Source organism: Ziziphus jujuba, chromosome 8 (genome assembly GCF_031755915.1).
Source record: "Ziziphus jujuba cultivar Dongzao chromosome 8, ASM3175591v1".
NCBI classification, from domain to species: Eukaryota; Viridiplantae; Streptophyta; class Magnoliopsida; order Rosales; family Rhamnaceae; genus Ziziphus; species Ziziphus jujuba.
The window spans coordinates 28774782-28790665 of NC_083386.1; the positions used below are offsets into that span (position 1 = coordinate 28774782).

At 33.8% G+C, this 15884-nt stretch overlaps 3 protein-coding genes across 3 annotated transcripts; 1 reads left to right on the top strand and 2 right to left on the bottom strand.

Annotated features, from left to right (window-relative positions):
- Positions 1-443: 443 nt before the first annotated feature.
- On the bottom strand, positions 444-4216 carry LOC107407254 (uncharacterized). Its single transcript, XM_016015521.3, has 8 exons — positions 3941-4216; positions 3192-3336; positions 2897-3065; positions 2513-2783; positions 1826-2091; positions 1527-1742; positions 1132-1234; positions 444-1029 (listed from the first exon to the last, which is right to left on the bottom strand). Exons 1-8 carry the CDS (start codon positions 4089-4091, stop codon positions 971-973), a joined length of 1380 nt encoding a protein of 459 aa, XP_015871007.1. The 5' UTR covers positions 4092-4216; the 3' UTR covers positions 444-970.
- Positions 4217-6712: 2496 nt separating this feature from the next.
- On the top strand, positions 6713-8636 carry LOC107403407 (rhodanese-like domain-containing protein 14, chloroplastic). The gene is made up of 6 exons (XM_048470299.2): positions 6713-7187; positions 7290-7336; positions 7597-7689; positions 7825-7963; positions 8078-8180; positions 8300-8636. The coding sequence occupies exons 1-6, from the start codon at positions 6980-6982 to the stop codon at positions 8412-8414; spliced, it is 705 nt and encodes a 234-aa protein (XP_048326256.1). The 5' UTR covers positions 6713-6979; the 3' UTR covers positions 8415-8636.
- Positions 8637-10457: 1821 nt separating this feature from the next.
- On the bottom strand, positions 10458-12920 carry LOC107403408 (MYG1 protein C694.04c). Its single transcript, XM_016010290.4, has 7 exons — positions 12637-12920; positions 12390-12536; positions 12111-12209; positions 11809-12000; positions 11597-11704; positions 11396-11467; positions 10458-11133 (listed from the first exon to the last, which is right to left on the bottom strand). Exons 1-7 carry the CDS (start codon positions 12889-12891, stop codon positions 10909-10911), a joined length of 1098 nt encoding a protein of 365 aa, XP_015865776.2. The 5' UTR covers positions 12892-12920; the 3' UTR covers positions 10458-10908.
- Positions 12921-15884: the final 2964 nt, after the last annotated feature.

The following is a 15884-nucleotide window of genomic DNA, read 5'->3' on the forward strand; positions in this document are numbered from 1 at the left end:
GTATTATTCTGTAGCTACTTGGTTTATGTGGTTTCATCTGTGAAGAAAATTGTAGTTTTTATTAGTCTTTACAATTCACTGGTAGGCCAAAATTGATCTGTAACCAAAATAAAAAATAAAAAATAAAAAATTGCAAATGAAGAATTAATCCTTTTCTTTTCTATTTTAAGCGTGGTGGGATTCAAAAATGGTCATTGTTTGGGCTCCTTTGGGTATTAGAATTTGCAGCCGTTGGTTTAATTAGGTTTTTAAAGGTCTCGAACTAGCGACCATGAGGTTTCATAGGCCATTTTGTGAATGGAATTTTTGTAGAAGTTGTACAAAAGATGTTTAGGAAAAATATAATATAAATGTGAACCGCGTACATTGACCAAACAAAATTTCCTTATGGTATTTATAACTCTAAAAATTCAAAAACTCCAACTATCTGAATACTCTGCAAATAAGGATAAAAATAGTAAAATTAGAAGTATGCATCTGCAGCATCAATAAAGATACAAACTTTCCAAATTGCTTGTTGCACAAGGTAAAAGTAAAAAACTAAAAACCATAAACAAAATGCTTTAAGCTAATCATTGCTTCAGTTTTGAGTTGGATCTTAATGAATAAAAATGTAAGCTATAGATGTTGTAGAAAAGAATAATAACACTGGCCACGTACAAGAGCAGATTCTTCTTTCCCGACTTTAATTGCTGAAACTAATGCACTATAGGACTGATTAATTTGACAGCCAAAAATTTCTTCTTCTTTTTTTTATTTTTTTATTTTTTTTTAATTTTTCCCGAACTTTCAAGTGATCCTTCTTCTTCCTCTCCCATTTCTTTGCTGGGCAGACCACTATTTTCTTATACATTGTCTTCACTGTTAAATGAACACTTCTTCAAATACAGGAATTGCAGCAGTATATAGTATGAATCAGATGGTTTTCAACCTCTAAAAGAATCTGGTGGTCTGTCGGCTAGAGCTTAAACTAGACATTCAATGGCTCTGCCTCGGAGTCCCTTTCCTTCATTGCCCAATCTTCTATCTCTGTAACAAAACCACAATTGCTAAATATAAGCACCAAAAAAATTCATTAAGACTAAGTGTCTGATAATTTAGAAGGACTAGAGAGACCGAGTAGTATCTTACTTGGCTTGTCTGCAAGCCCCAGGAGCCGCCTCTGTAAGAAACATGCCACCAAGAGGAAAATCGAGCACATACCAAACATTACAGTGATTGGGAACGCATTAACCTTCAATTACAAACAAAACAAAAACAACTAGTTAGTACTTAGTCATAAAGAAAGAATAAAGGGAAAGAACGAAATTCAGACTCTTTTTTCATTTTTGGTATGGGGTGATGGGGGCATTATTTCTGGTTTAATATTTCCCAGATGCCAACAAAGGGTGGAATTGTCCACATTCATGTCCGGATTAATGAACTCTACTGGGTCTCAAATCAACTTAAGGCACTTGACCTTACGTCAAGCAGAAACTAAGAAATGTCCAGTACGAGTTCAATTTGATGTAAAGCCTGCAACTTACATTGTAGAGCACAATGCAGACAAATATATTCAGAGGAATACGGAAGAAGTTCATAATGGTACTCCTGGCCTCCTCAGGAATGTATTGGGACCTCATCTTCATGATGGATGGCCAGAATATTCCAACACAAGCCTCAAAGGTACAGAAGCCAAGAAGCTGGAAACAACCTGAAAATGAGATGCTCCCACCTTTGACGTTGGAAGGTGCTATCAAGAACTGTTAATAACTCAGTGAAGTTAGAGAACAGCACAAGAAATGATAATTGAGGAAAGAAACCACATATTGAATCCATAACATACATTTGCCAAAATGGGAAGCAGGAGAGAAGCAGAGGAGATGGCAAAAACAATCTGCATGTAGCTCTCCACTCTAGGCGATGAGCGAGCCATCAACCGAGATGCCAGGGAGCTTCCCAACATTGAAGCCAACATGAATGTTGCGAAGATAAAACCATGTGGAATGTCCTCATCATTTGGGCTTAAAGCAGGAGTCCAGAGAAACACAAAGGTATACATAGAACCTTCAAACAGAGACTGTATTGCGCCCAGAAGTGCAATTTTTTCATCTGCAGCAAACAAAAGGTGATACAATATAAGAGAAATATAACATACATATGAAAGGGAAAAAAGAAATTAAGAAATATTAAAATCTTTTCAAGAAAATAGATACTTTTATTTATTTATTTTGTAAAAAGAAAACAAAAACTTAGACCATGATGAAAAGAAAAAGTAAATATCAATTACCAAAAACTTGGCCCATAAATGCACGCTTGCTTAATTTTCATATTTTTGACATATAAAATTATTGAGTATTGAAGAAAGAATTTACCATGCAACTATACAATGATCAGCAAGCAACAACTGATACTAAATCCATAGAAAGCATGTGCCTTGTAAATGCAATCTCCAAAGCCTACCATTAAGTATATGAGAACATTGTCTAGAAGAACAGTATGCTCATCTACTGTTCAAACCTTAGGACCTTACCAGAAGCGATGGCCACAGCAGCACCCCTGAATTGAGTAAGCAAGTCCTTGCTCTCTGAAGGATCCCCATAGTTCTCTGACCACGATGATAAAATGATAGCCATGCCAATTGCAAGAAAGCACGCAGCAGCATCAAAGGGTGCCACAGGCCCAAGAGCCAGTGAATCAACAAGTAGGTTTCCAAACAAACCAGAGACAATAGCAACAAGGCCATTGCCAAGAAATATTGCCTTCGAGAATGTTATTGATAACCATTGTTGTTCAAAACCCCTCTGCAGAGATAAAATGAATAATTACTATCATATAAAGGAAATGAATGAAACACTAAGAACGCAGATTTTCAGCACACACATAATACCATCAGGTCAAAACAACTACCCCTTACCTTGTTGTGTTCTGCAACAAGCCAGGATTCAAATGCCGAAAACAGAAGAGACGTGGCAATACCTCCCAAAACACGTCCCAACATCAAAATTTTATATTGAGGAGAATGTTTGGTGATACAGCTTAGTATGTAAGTTATACAGTAAGTTACACATGCCCTCTTCCGACCCCTGAATTTGATGCATGAAGGCAAATCAAATATAAAATACTACTGTTTCCCATAAAGAATGAAAATTATATTACCAAAAAAAAAAAAAAAAAAAAGTAATAACAAATTTAAAAAGAGAATATCTCACTGTTTATCAGCCAGGGATCCAACAATTGTACCAAACAACATGGAGGAGCCAAAACCAGCAATAAAGAGCTGCCCAATCTCACCCTTACCATAGCCATACGTACTGTAGAGATAGTAAACATAAGGACCCTGCAACCAGTCCCCCGCTGTTACCACACAAACAAATACAGTAATCAGATTAGTAATTTAATTTTAAACAGTAATTTCAACGCTGCCCAGAATAATTATTGCAAAGTTATAGACCAGATAATCACATAGCAATCAGATCCAAATTGTGATTGCTGAAAGGTTCACAAGACCCATTGACAAATTATAGTGTCATGTGTAAATGTCAATTGAAAAAACAATCATACTTCCACAGAACTAGCATTTATACCACAACTACATCAACAAGAAAACATAAATAGCGTCAAATAAATACAGTGGTAACCGGTTATAAGAGCCGAAATCCAACCTACTACATTAACATTTTCTATTTTTCAAAAGCAAGTGAACTACTTTCAAATCAAATCAACCCCTATAAATCAAAAGCAAAACACCAAAAAGAACATATTATGAACACAGATCCGTTGTCCTCTTAATTGCACTGTGAAATCTACTACAAAATCCCAGATCAGATCCAAATTCACAAAACCCAGATACGTACATTAAAAGACATGCATATACATAGAAAGTCATATCAAAAAGAAAAAAGAAAATTGAAGCGGGATCTAATGTGGGTCAGATCTAACAAGGAAAAGAAAAGGGTACCCATCATAAGAGAGTAAACGAGAAGGTAATTGTTCTTGAAGGAACTGAAAGCTGGTGAGGTATTGATTCGGTCTTTGTTGTTTTTGCTCAGCTCCAATGCTGCCACAACAGCCCCTAACCCTCCAAAAACCAGGTAGTAAAACATCTCCATTGTGGCAAGATAGAGAGAAAAGAAGAAGAACACGAAGAAGAAGAAGACAGAAGCAGCTAATTGAGCTCCAAAATCACAACCAGTGAGTTTCTGAGGACCCTGCAATATATTTATATATATATATATAGACACACACACACCACCCGAAGCAGAAGGTGAAGAAGAGGAAGAAGAGTGAGTGTGTTATCCTCTGTTTTGATATTCACGCTTAGAAAAAGCAAGATTGCAATTTAATGTATTTGTACGTTTGACTTTTTATAGGATTCAAATATTGACGTACAACAGGTATAAGCATAATGGCGCAGGGAACAAAAGGGAGAGAGAGTAGGAGATAGATCCAATACGACGCGTTTTCAAAAACAGGTATTTTTTTATAATAATTTAATGGGAGATAAATTGACAGGTGGCAGGACGTGGGTCGTCAGATTGGAGTATATCGTGGGTGTCGGTGGTTTTAGGACTGATGATCTGAAAAACATAAAACGGTACCAAATGGCAATGGCACGTAGATCTTTGTACTCTCTGTGGAGAATGGGCATAGTGGGCCCTACTCGATCAACTTGTCTGTACTCTTCTACCGTTTTGCCTATTAATTAAGAATTCTTTTTTCCATCAATCAGACGGAAGAGATTGTTTGTTGTACTAGTAGTTGGTAGGATAGGATGATCATTCAAAAGTCCAAGAGTTTAAACCAATCAAACCCATGTCGTTTGAAAATTTAATTCTTTTTGATTTTTTTTTTTAAATATATTCAAATTCCAATGTACGAAAATATATCCTTTAATTTCAGTCAACTAAGTTATGTCTAGATTTATAACAACAATAATTATACAGATACCATATAATCTAATCTAATCTACTAATAGAAGTTACTAAAACTATGTATTATTATTATTTAATCAATTTATATTTAATAATATTTATAAATGTTCATTTATTTACTTTTAAATTATATTGTATATTAACCGATTGTCCTAGATAATTATTTTGGATTCAAATCTCTACATCATGAAAAAATTGCTAATTATATAAATGATATTATAGAATGTAAAATTTTAATCACCCCCAAAATAGGATCTTTTGTTTTTTTTTTTTTATTTATATTTGTTTTATCAATTATCAAATGAATTGAATTATGGGGGAAAATACTTGACTTTTGATGAGGAGAAGAAAGAAATGTATTGGGTTTAGTGCAGTTTGTTGATTGAAAAGATGGGACTTCTATTTCTTTGATTGCGGACCAAGTTTTAAAAATATAAGATTGTGACAAAATAAAAATAAAAATTAATAATAATAATAATAATAGTACTTATTTTTTTGTTAAAGTGAAAATAATTAGTATTGAAAGATGGATTTAATGGGTTTTTGATATTAACTCTTCCAAATTCACTTTGGGATTTATATTTTTATGACAAATGGATACAAAGCATAAGACAATTTGTTGGTTTTTAAATTTTTAAATAAAAGTGGAGGTAAAGTCAATTTATTGGAAGGTATATATCAATTCTTTAAAAGGTGTTGTAAACTATCACAATTGAATGATGCTTCCTAGACAAAGAGACATGCAAATTTAAAACTAATAAAAATCATGATTTTCAAAGTCAATGTGCTAGTGCTAGTAGTGCCCGCATGGTTAGTATTTGACCTAAAGCAAAAGAAAATAAGATGCGCCCCTTAGATTAAGGCCAAAGGCTCTCTATCCAAGCTCTTCCTACTCATATTTACATCCCATGGAGATATTTCCAATCCAACCTCAAGGTATTTATTTATTTGTTTTTGGTAATAAAGCCAACCTCAAGGTTGGCTGTGAAAACTATATAATCCGCTGTAATAAGATGTAGTTAGCTGGGAAGAAAACTTAGTTAGACAACAATGCCAGAACGAGAAATAATATCCTATAAAAACGTGAAGAGTTTTAAATCATTTTATAAAAAGCCAAACTATTTATCATTTTAAGGTGTTGGAGAAAATCTCGTAGACTAATTGTTTAAATCCACACATTTAGATCATTATAAGATTTGGGTCATTTATAGACACATTATGGGATATAAAATTCAAAATCAATGACAATTCCCCTATATTCGTGGTATGCCCCCATCAAATGCTGACTAAACCTTAGCCCATTTCTTTACCCTTTTTTGCCACAAAAATTGGTTTATATATATATATTGATGTTGTATTTGGCTCCAACATGTCCATTAAAACTCAGATTTTTAATGGTCTAACAGTTAGGTTGGACGTACTCATGCACTGCCACATGGCAAATGTGGGTCCCTTGACTGCCATGTGGCAATGCATGGTGTTTCCAACTCAACCATAAGAGACTTTCCTGATTGGTTTGCACATTTTCCTTTTTCGTCGTTGCCAAATAAGGTTGAAGATAAGGATATATAACCAAGCAAAATAAGATATATATATTTGACTCAAAAGAAACATATTGAGCATCCTCTAGATGTTGCCTTGGCATGCAATGATTGGTAGCTTACAAACAAGATGCACAAAGAGGAAATCCAGAGGATAATTGTTTCAAGTTCCGTTGCTTGGTTGGCACAAAAACATTTAGATTTTGCGAGTCATCTGCATTAAAAAACAAAAGGGTGAAGATGAATCATATCCAAATTTCAACAAGCCCTCTAAAATATCAACCACAAACTCAGATTTTTATAGATATAAAAATCCACAGTACCCATGGCCCAGTCATTTTCCTTCATGATCTTCAATCAAAACACAAGCAGAAAAGAGGAAGTTTTGAACTAGTTTTTGTTCTTTCCAAAATAACAATTTACAAATTAAGAAAAAAAAAAAAAAAGAAAGAAAGAAAGAAATTTTTGGGATAAAACCCAGTGGCTGATTCTGTTTGAAGCACTGAAAAAAAAAAAAAAAAAAAAATGGCTTCCCTTACTTCAATTACCAGCTCATACTCAAATTCTTCTTCTTTACATCCAAATATCCAACCCTCTCATCAGCAGAATCTTTATTCTTCCCCATGGTTGACAGTGGGATCATTTGGATCCACAAAGATGAGATTTTCATCGAGAAGCTTACCACAGGGCATTAGAATCTATAGTGCAGCAACAAAACCAGCAAAATCACCTGGTATAACTCTAATAGAATCCCGTTGTTCCTTGATATTTGAATTCTCTTATTAATTCAACTCTCATTTTGGCTTCTTTTCTTCTCTGCTCTTCGAGGGTTTAGCTGAAGAAGACTGGAAGATTAAAAGGGCATATTTACTAGAGAAAAGGGTAAAGCTAATTCTAGCCTTCTTGCTTTTTTTTTTTTTTTTTGGTTGTCGCTCTGTCTCTCTGTGCACATACACATCAAACTTCAATCACAACAAGTTTAATATCGTATTCTTGTTTTGTTCAACGATTTGAAGTCATGAATAACTCACCATGAATATTAATGAGATCAGGAAGGAAAGAAAACCAAAGAAATTATTGTGATCAGTTAGGAATATAACATTGATCAACCCCATGTATAGCATAAGCTTTCTTCTTCGTAGGTAAGGAGTGTAGATGTGAAGGAAGCTCTGAGGCTTCAGAAAGAAAACAACTTTGTCATTCTTGATGTGCGACCTGAAGCAGAATTTAAAGAGGTTGGTTTCTTGGTTTTTAGTCTATCTTATAAAGTCCTCCATTCATCAGAACTAACAGAAGAGAAATTCAGAAATTATTAGATAATATGATGATAATAGAAGTGTACTTAGATCTAATTTTTCTGATATTTTTAGGCTCATCCACCAGGTGCCATTAACATACAAATATACAGGCTTATAAAAGAATGGACAGCATGGGACATAGCTCGTCGAGCTGCATTTGCATTTTTTGGCATCTTTGCTGGGACAGAAGAAAACCCAGAATTCATACCAAGTATGAAGTTGAAACCTACTTGTTCTTTCATAGTTGTTGCAATATATGTGTATAATTTTTCTCATACTTGCAGACTTCAAAATAACTAAGATGTTATAATATGATAATTAATAGGTGTGAAATCAAAATTAGATAAAGATGCAAAGATAATAGTGGCTTGCTCTGCTGGAGGTACAATGAAACCAACCCAGAATCTCCCTGAAGGTCAACAATCAAGGTGATCGAACTTATATAGCCCTTTTCTCTGTCAAAACAAAAAAGAAAAAAAAAGAAAAAAAAAAGAAAAACACTGTATTATATAAACTTACGGATTTTGATAATATTATACACATACAGGTCTCTGATAGCGGCCTACTTGCTGGTACTGAATGGGTATACCAATGTGTTCCACTTAGAAGGAGGCCTATACAGCTGGTTCAAAGAGGATTTGCCATCCGTTGCAGAAGACTGAAGTATTGGTCTGATGGTCTCAAAAAAACAAAAGGAGCCAAAAATTTTTGTCCCTAACGAGAATCCAATGAATTATTTTATTATGATTTATGACCAACATGTACAATTCATGAAGTATCTGATGTAAGTCTTATAAATTTAGATTTCGATATTGGAACATGAATCTCCATTTGGCACACAAATTATGAATACACAGAATAGCAGAAGAGAGTTTATCATTCAATCAAGAAAACATAACATCTTGAAATCAGTATATATTTTGAAGAAAATTTCTAGGTAGCCATGGATCTGCTATGCTTCAAATCATAAAATCTTTTTTGCAGCATTACAGAACATAAATGATACTTAGTGAATCCACATTCATAAATTATAACTCTCGGTTTGAAATTGTTTTCAAACTATAAATTAGGTATACACAATCGATGACCTTCAAATGTACTTTTTTTTTTTTTTTTAAATTTTATTTATATCTATATCTAATGTCTTAAGAATTTGACAAAAACTTAGAATCTAGAAGCAATGAGTGTCTCTAACCTATTCACAACATTCTTCCTCAGGACTTGATAAGATGGAAATAGAACCAACTACCAACTGGGCGTTGTTTAGGTGGATATATAATCATTTCTGATCATGATGACAATTAACACAATATATGCCTTCACTTCTATTAATAGCTCCATCCACACCGATCTTATAACAAAGTTATCTCTGATAGTCAAGCAAAAAACATATGGGCCAATAAAGGAGGTTCTATAGGGTGAGAATGCATTCCCAGCTCTTTACAAGGAAACCGGCTATGTGGAAAATGGAACTTATCGTAGTGCTAAAGGCATTCATGATTCCCGCTCCCTTCTTCATTTTAAGCCAGCTTAGCTATATATGCATTTTTTTTTTTTTTTTCCTGGACATCCCAACAATAATATTTAGCATCCTGTAACCATATGATGTGTATATATATATATATATATATATATTTTGATCAATATATAATATTTTAGTTTTCTATTCACACCCAGCTTTTTTCCCACCTTGATGTATATATGAAGCATTTGTTATATTTTATAATAACAGAGATGAATTAAAAGAAATGGTTCATTTAATTGGTGATTCTCAGTATTATTAAAGTCAACGCTCGGAGTTTCTCTCCTTGTATCGTGCAAACTAAAAGTGAAAGAACGTGGCTCATTATACGATAAAAATGTTAGAACAAGGCACTCGTTCTTAATTTTGCCTATTAATCAACTTATTTCCCTTCCGATTCAAAAACTTCTTATATAATAAATTGATCAGAATTTGTGATTACTGGAGAAGTGCTCATAATATTGAAGATGCAAGCTAGTGTGATATGTGAGCGTGAGAAGGAAGTGAAGCAATTCACTCAAAGCAAAGCTGGTGTCAAACGGAATCGTAGACTCTGGGATATCCACTCAAAGCAGGGAGATTTGCAACCCCAAAATGGCAATAATAATGTTCATGATAATCTCCAAGTCCCAGCCATGGATCTCAAAGGCCCAGTGCTGATTATGAGAGCGATGAAATTGGGAGAAAAGAGATTGTGAATTGCATAATAAAAACACAGCAGAAAAACGGAGTTTCTTTCGGATTATCGACCATGGAATTCCACTTGCTGATGACATAAAGGGGATGATGGAGAACTGTAGGTCGTTTTCACAAGCAGACTCAGGAACTCAAGAATGAATGATACTCGCAGAATTTTTCAAAGAATGCCGTCAGCTTCTGCAAAAATCCACTAATCAAAGTGGACAGGCCTGGGGATTGGAGGGACACCTTATACTGAACGAGTAGGGTACCATATATCGACGTTTCATCATTTCGTTATCGATAATTAACACGGAGTTTATTTAATTATATAGATAGCTAGTTGAAGTTTGTAGGAACTTTAGTAAGCCATGGATCTGCTATGTTTCAAATCACTAACAAATTTGCATTAGAGAAACAAACACATTTACTTAACTCACATTCACAAACTAAACTCCCGATTTGAAAGTGTAAATTCTAAATACACCACCCCAGGTTTTAAATATACACTATACGGCCTTCAAATGTTCTTGATATTCCAAAAATTCTAAGTGTCTAAGAATATAACAAAATTTTGAATCTAGAATCAATGAAGCAGCCATGAGCAGCCCCAAAGATGTTACAAAAAGAAGATGGTTTTGTATGTCTAAGAATTAAACAAAATTTAGAATCATAAGAGTCAATGACGCAGCCAGAGTAGCGCCAAAGATGTTACTAAAAGAAGATGGTTATGTATATGCTGAAAATACAATCTGTTTTGAAAAGAATACAAAATTGGCTTTTGTAACTACCTCACCTAATTACTGGATGCAATCATGCAGTCTCAAAATTCCATGCGAAGCAAATATGGTTAGAGAATATTCATCCCTACTAATCATGCAAATGAACATGATAGTCAAGCTCACAACATGCAATGCTGTGAATCGAGTGTCTTAACATATCCAGAACATTCTACCTTAGGACTTCAATGACATTCTCGCCATAGCCAGAGCACCTTCAAAAGATCGATTTCCACCAATAAATCCGCTCATGTGAACAAAAACACAGCCTGGGATCCCAGCAACCTCGGAGAGTTTGTCCTTTTCCAAACCCCTCCACAGAAATGGTAGAGGTTTCTGACTCTCAAATTTATCAGGGGACACTGCCACTGCCTGAACTCTCCAGTTTTCACTCCTGCCATCCTGGGAAAAAATCAAATAATATGAACTATACTTTGAAAGCCATAATTCATATTCCAGAATTTACAGACAACATATAATACATACTAAGAAACAAATAGACCGTGCATATATATACACATGATCCAGCGCCACAAAGCACATCCACCCACCCCAAACAAACACAAGAGAATCTCAAAAAGAGGAGACAATTCCCTCTTTTGCATCTATATAGTGGCAAACTGATACCTGGTTGTAAAATGTCATGCCATTTGGCTATGCATACCTGGTAAATAACATATTTGATGGAAGGGTCGATCTTCATTTCCTCCTCAAGCTCAAATATGTGAAGCTTCCACTGTTTAAATACAACTAAAGATTAGGCAGGGAAACAGACTCATGGAGAAAACCGATAGACACATATGAATTAAACAAAGAAGAATAGAATTCAGTAGGTCTTAGTTAAAAAGGGGCAATGCCTACATACAGGACAAGACCTGGTCAGCACCATGATTTCTCCGCTTGGATCAACTTTGTCTCTTTCTGCAAGACACTCCATTACAATTAACCATGATTTTGCATGGAAATGAAGGGTCTGCAATACAGAGATAGTCTTAAGTCTTAAAACTTAACTGATCAATGTGATAATGATTTATAACACGACCAAACTAGCAAAGGAGCTTATGTTATATACCAGACCTCACAAAATTCTTTGCCGGCTAGTGTCATGGCACCTTGAAAGGCCTCATTTGCTCTCTCGGAGGAGTGATCAGGATCCATCCAATCTAGATTCAATCTTCCAATCCTTGAAGATAAGTTAGTATTGTTCACATATATAGGAGGTTGGTCAGTGTCATATTGGTTGATTCCATTATCCACAGCATCAACTGACTATCACATCGAAAAATATATTTTAAAGTAATAAAACCAGCATACAAATATACCAACACCCATAAGAAAAAACGAAAATTGGAACAAGTATACAGAAGATTATCAGATACCTCAACAAAATTCTTATAGACTGCTAGAAACAACCTATAAACATCTGGGTGACCCTCATCAAGCTGAAGCTCCTTTGCAATTATCTCCACCCCATAATGCTACGTAGTATATACAAAACAATAACGAAAATGTCACATACAGTCCCTGGAACAGATTAAAAAAAAATAATAATAAATAAATAAAAAATCCCAAATTGCATAATAAAGTCTTTAACACCCAGAATAGCTTCTATTGTCTTGGCTCTACATGTGTGTGTGTGTGTGTGTGTGTGTGCATACCTTATAGACAAGGCCAGCACTACTGAGTTTAGTAGTGAAGCCATGACCAAAAAGTTGGTGGAACCCTTTCTGGTGATGATCGAAACGGTCTCGGGTCGGGTCGTAAACACCCCCAACGTCGACCACCGCGTCCAATGTGTCCAAATCCTGACAATTTCCATTGCCTCCCAAAATTAGGGAAAAAGAAAAAAAAAATCAATTTGCCCAAGTTTCATATTGGGAGGAAAAAGTGACAAGCTAGTAGAACCTGGGGGTCGCGTGTGCGAACGACACATGCGCCGGAGAATTTGTGGGTTTGGCGAAGCAAGAAGCAGGCTAGAGCTTCGTCGCAGTGAAAGCTTCCATTGCGAGTCCCGACTCTCTTCGTCGATATCGATGATGATGATGATTTACAAAATGTCGAACACAGTGCAGTGCTGGTCGGAGAAGCTTTGGTTCTTGACCTTACCCGTCGCCACCAAAGCGACGCCGTTTTGCCGAATAAACATCCCGCGTTTGCCATAGCTTCCAGTGTTTTAGAGAAAGGCCGAGGTAACATGGAAACTGGTATCCACATGCTTAGATGGACCAGGTTGATGGGCCATTAAATCTGAACTTTGGGCCAATTAAACCCTTTGGGCCTATCTGCGAAAAACTTTTAACAAAAAGAGGAAAAAAAACAAAAAACAAAAAAGGTTGTTCCAGTGGTTGGTTGAGTATCCTGTTTATGCGAAGATTTTGAATAATTTATAAATTATGTGATTTGTTAAAAAAAAAAAAATCAATTTTAGAATTATTAATTCCAAATTTGAAAATCCCATCAAATTAAGAAAAGTAAAAAGAAGATCTGAACATATTTTAGTATGATGATCAATTATTATCAACTGGCATAATATAAAAATATTATCGTGATAAGTTCATATTACACCTCTAGCCATGTAATGTGACAACCAAATATCATTATATAAAAATATTATTAATTTGTGATTCACGTTGTTATTTCCACGTTACGTCAAGTCTTCGAGTGTAAAATTATGGCTATAAAACTTATTATTTTTTTTTGGTAATATATGGCCGTAAAAATTAAAGAATATAATAGCATTCCTCTTTCTTTGAATTTTCATCTATGGCTATAAACCTCCTTTCTTAACTTTCCATCTAAAAACTTTTATAAATTTAGGAAATACATAAATGTCACATGCAAATATAAGTTCAAGTCACGTAGAATATAAGAAGATTTTGAATAATTTATAAATTGGATATTTGTTAAAAAAAAAAAAAAACTTTACAATTATTAATTACGAGTTTGAAAACCCCATCAAATTAAAAAAAGAAAAAAAAAAAGGTCCAAACATATTTTAGTGTGACGAGCAATTATTATCAGCTGGTGTAATATAAAAATATTAACGTGATAAGTTCATATTACACTTCTAGCCATGTAATGTGTAACACTCCGTTCCAAAGTACATCGGAAATTTCTCAAGTTGATCAAAGTTGATCGTCGTTGATCGAGAATGGTTAAACATTGACTTTTTGACTTGGTAAGAATTCTAAGTTGACTAAGGTACCATTGCGAAGTATGCATCAATCCGAGTTCGTAGACTAGTAGCACGTCGAAAACAGAGCTACAGTTTGAAAGTTATGAGTAAAATAAGTTGAGATCCGAACTGTCTGAGGGTACTAGAGTTGACTTTTTATTCTTGTAAAATTGAGCTTTGACTTATGTATAGTTGTGAAATATTTGTCGATACTAGTTCGTAGATTAGCGGCACATCTGATTTGGACATGTGGTTGGAAAGTTATAGACCTGTGAAGTTTTTCCGAGATTGTTGTTACTATTCATTGATCTATGAGTGTGCATGAACAGCAACGCCACGTGTAACATTATAAAGGATGCCATGTGTCATGACAAGAAAATGCCATATTTCAGACAGTTAATTATTATATTATTTTATTATTATTATTTTAATTATTGACATTATTTATTTTTGTTTTTATTATTATTATTATTATTATTATTATTATTATTAGCATATGATATATTCGGACAAGTATTACAATCTACAGGCAAGCAAAATACCCATTGGGCAAGTATAATAGTCTTTGGACATGTGAGATAGTTCTTGGGACAGCTGTGATTATGTGATAGCCCTTGAACAAGTGATTACCTTCGGATAAATATGACAGATGATATTAATACTATTTTTATTATGAAAAAGATTGTTATTAATATTATTGTTGTTGATGTGATGATTGTTTTACTTTTCTTCTTATATTACGTATCGTTATATTTTGTAACATGATATTTGAAATGTATGGCAATAAGTGGGTGGTGTGGGCAGACGTGAATGCTTAAAGATATATTTGGTTGTTTATATAGTTGATTATTTCTATTGCATATATATATATATATATGTGTGTGTGTGTTTTATACAAATTGTTATTGAAGTGCTGCCATTGTGAAAATTATTATAGTAAGGTGGGAAGGATAAGGTGATATCATATAGGAGTGTATTTTTATGCAGGTAAATTTTATGATAAATCATTCCCTTAGGTGATATGCTATCGGATTTTCCATTGGAGGATTCAGTGGTGTTTCCTTGGGATCAAAGCTTGTTCAAGGTTCCAGTGAGGGGTTTTGAATGGGTCCTGACATAATGTGACAACCAAATATTATTAATTTGTGATTCACGTTATTTCCACCTTACTTCAAGTCTTCAAATGTAAACTTATGGATATAAAAATTGCTATTTTTTATTCGTAATATGTGGCAGTAAAAATTAAAGAATATAATAGCATTTCATTTCTTTGAATTTTCATCTATGGCTATAAACCTCCTTTCTGACTTTCCATCTAAAAGCTTTTATAAATTCAAGAAATACATAAATATCAAATGCAAATAAAAGTTCGAGTCACACAGAATATAGAAAAATTTTGAATAATTTATAAATTGGATGATTTGTTTAAAAAAAAAAAAAAACCAACTTTACAATTATTAATTACGAGTTTGAAAACCAAAAAGTCCGAACATATTTCAGTGTGATGATCAATTATTATCAGCTGATGTAATATAAAAATATTAACGTGATAAGTTCATATTACACCTTTAGCAATGTAATATGACAGCCAAATATTATTATATAAAAATATTATTAATTTGTGATTCACATTATTTCCACTTTACTTCAAGTCTGCAAATGTAAACTTATGGCTATAAAAATTGTTATTTTCTGTTAGTAATATATGGCTGTAAAAATTAAAGAATATAATAGCATTCCTCCTTTCTTTGAATTTTCATCTATGGTTATAAACCTCCTTTTTTGACTTTCCATCTAAAAACTTTTATAAATTCAAAAAATACATAAATGTCAAATGCAAATATAAGTTCGAGTCACTCGGAATATAGAAAGATTTTGAATAATTTATAAATTAGGTAATTTATTAAAAAAAAAAAAACCAACTTTACAATTATTAATTACAAGTTTGAAAACCCCATCAAATTATAAAAATAAAAAA

Coding starts and splice junctions, on each gene's coding strand:
- LOC107407254 (XM_016015521.3), bottom strand. CDS start 4,091: ATGGAGATGTTTTACTACCTGGTTTTTGGAGGGTTAGGGGCTGTTGTG. Junction 3,337..3,940: donor CGTTTACTCTCTTATGATGG/GTACCCTTTTCT, acceptor GTGTGGTAACAG/CGGGGGACTGGTTGCAGGGT. Junction 1,030..1,131: donor GGGGCTTGCAGACAAGCCAA/GTAAGATACTAC, acceptor GTTTTGTTACAG/AGATAGAAGATTGGGCAATG.
- LOC107403407 (XM_048470299.2), top strand. CDS start 6,980: ATGGCTTCCCTTACTTCAATTACCAGCTCATACTCAAATTCTTCTTCT. Junction 7,337..7,596: donor CATATTTACTAGAGAAAAGG/GTAAAGCTAATT, acceptor TCTTCTTCGTAG/GTAAGGAGTGTAGATGTGAA. Junction 8,181..8,299: donor CCTGAAGGTCAACAATCAAG/GTGATCGAACTT, acceptor ATACACATACAG/GTCTCTGATAGCGGCCTACT.
- LOC107403408 (XM_016010290.4), bottom strand. CDS start 12,891: ATGGCAAACGCGGGATGTTTATTCGGCAAAACGGCGTCGCTTTGGTGG. Junction 12,210..12,389: donor GTGCTGGCCTTGTCTATAAG/GTATGCACACAC, acceptor TATACTACGTAG/CATTATGGGGTGGAGATAAT. Junction 11,705..11,808: donor CCGGCAAAGAATTTTGTGAG/GTCTGGTATATA, acceptor TCTGTATTGCAG/ACCCTTCATTTCCATGCAAA.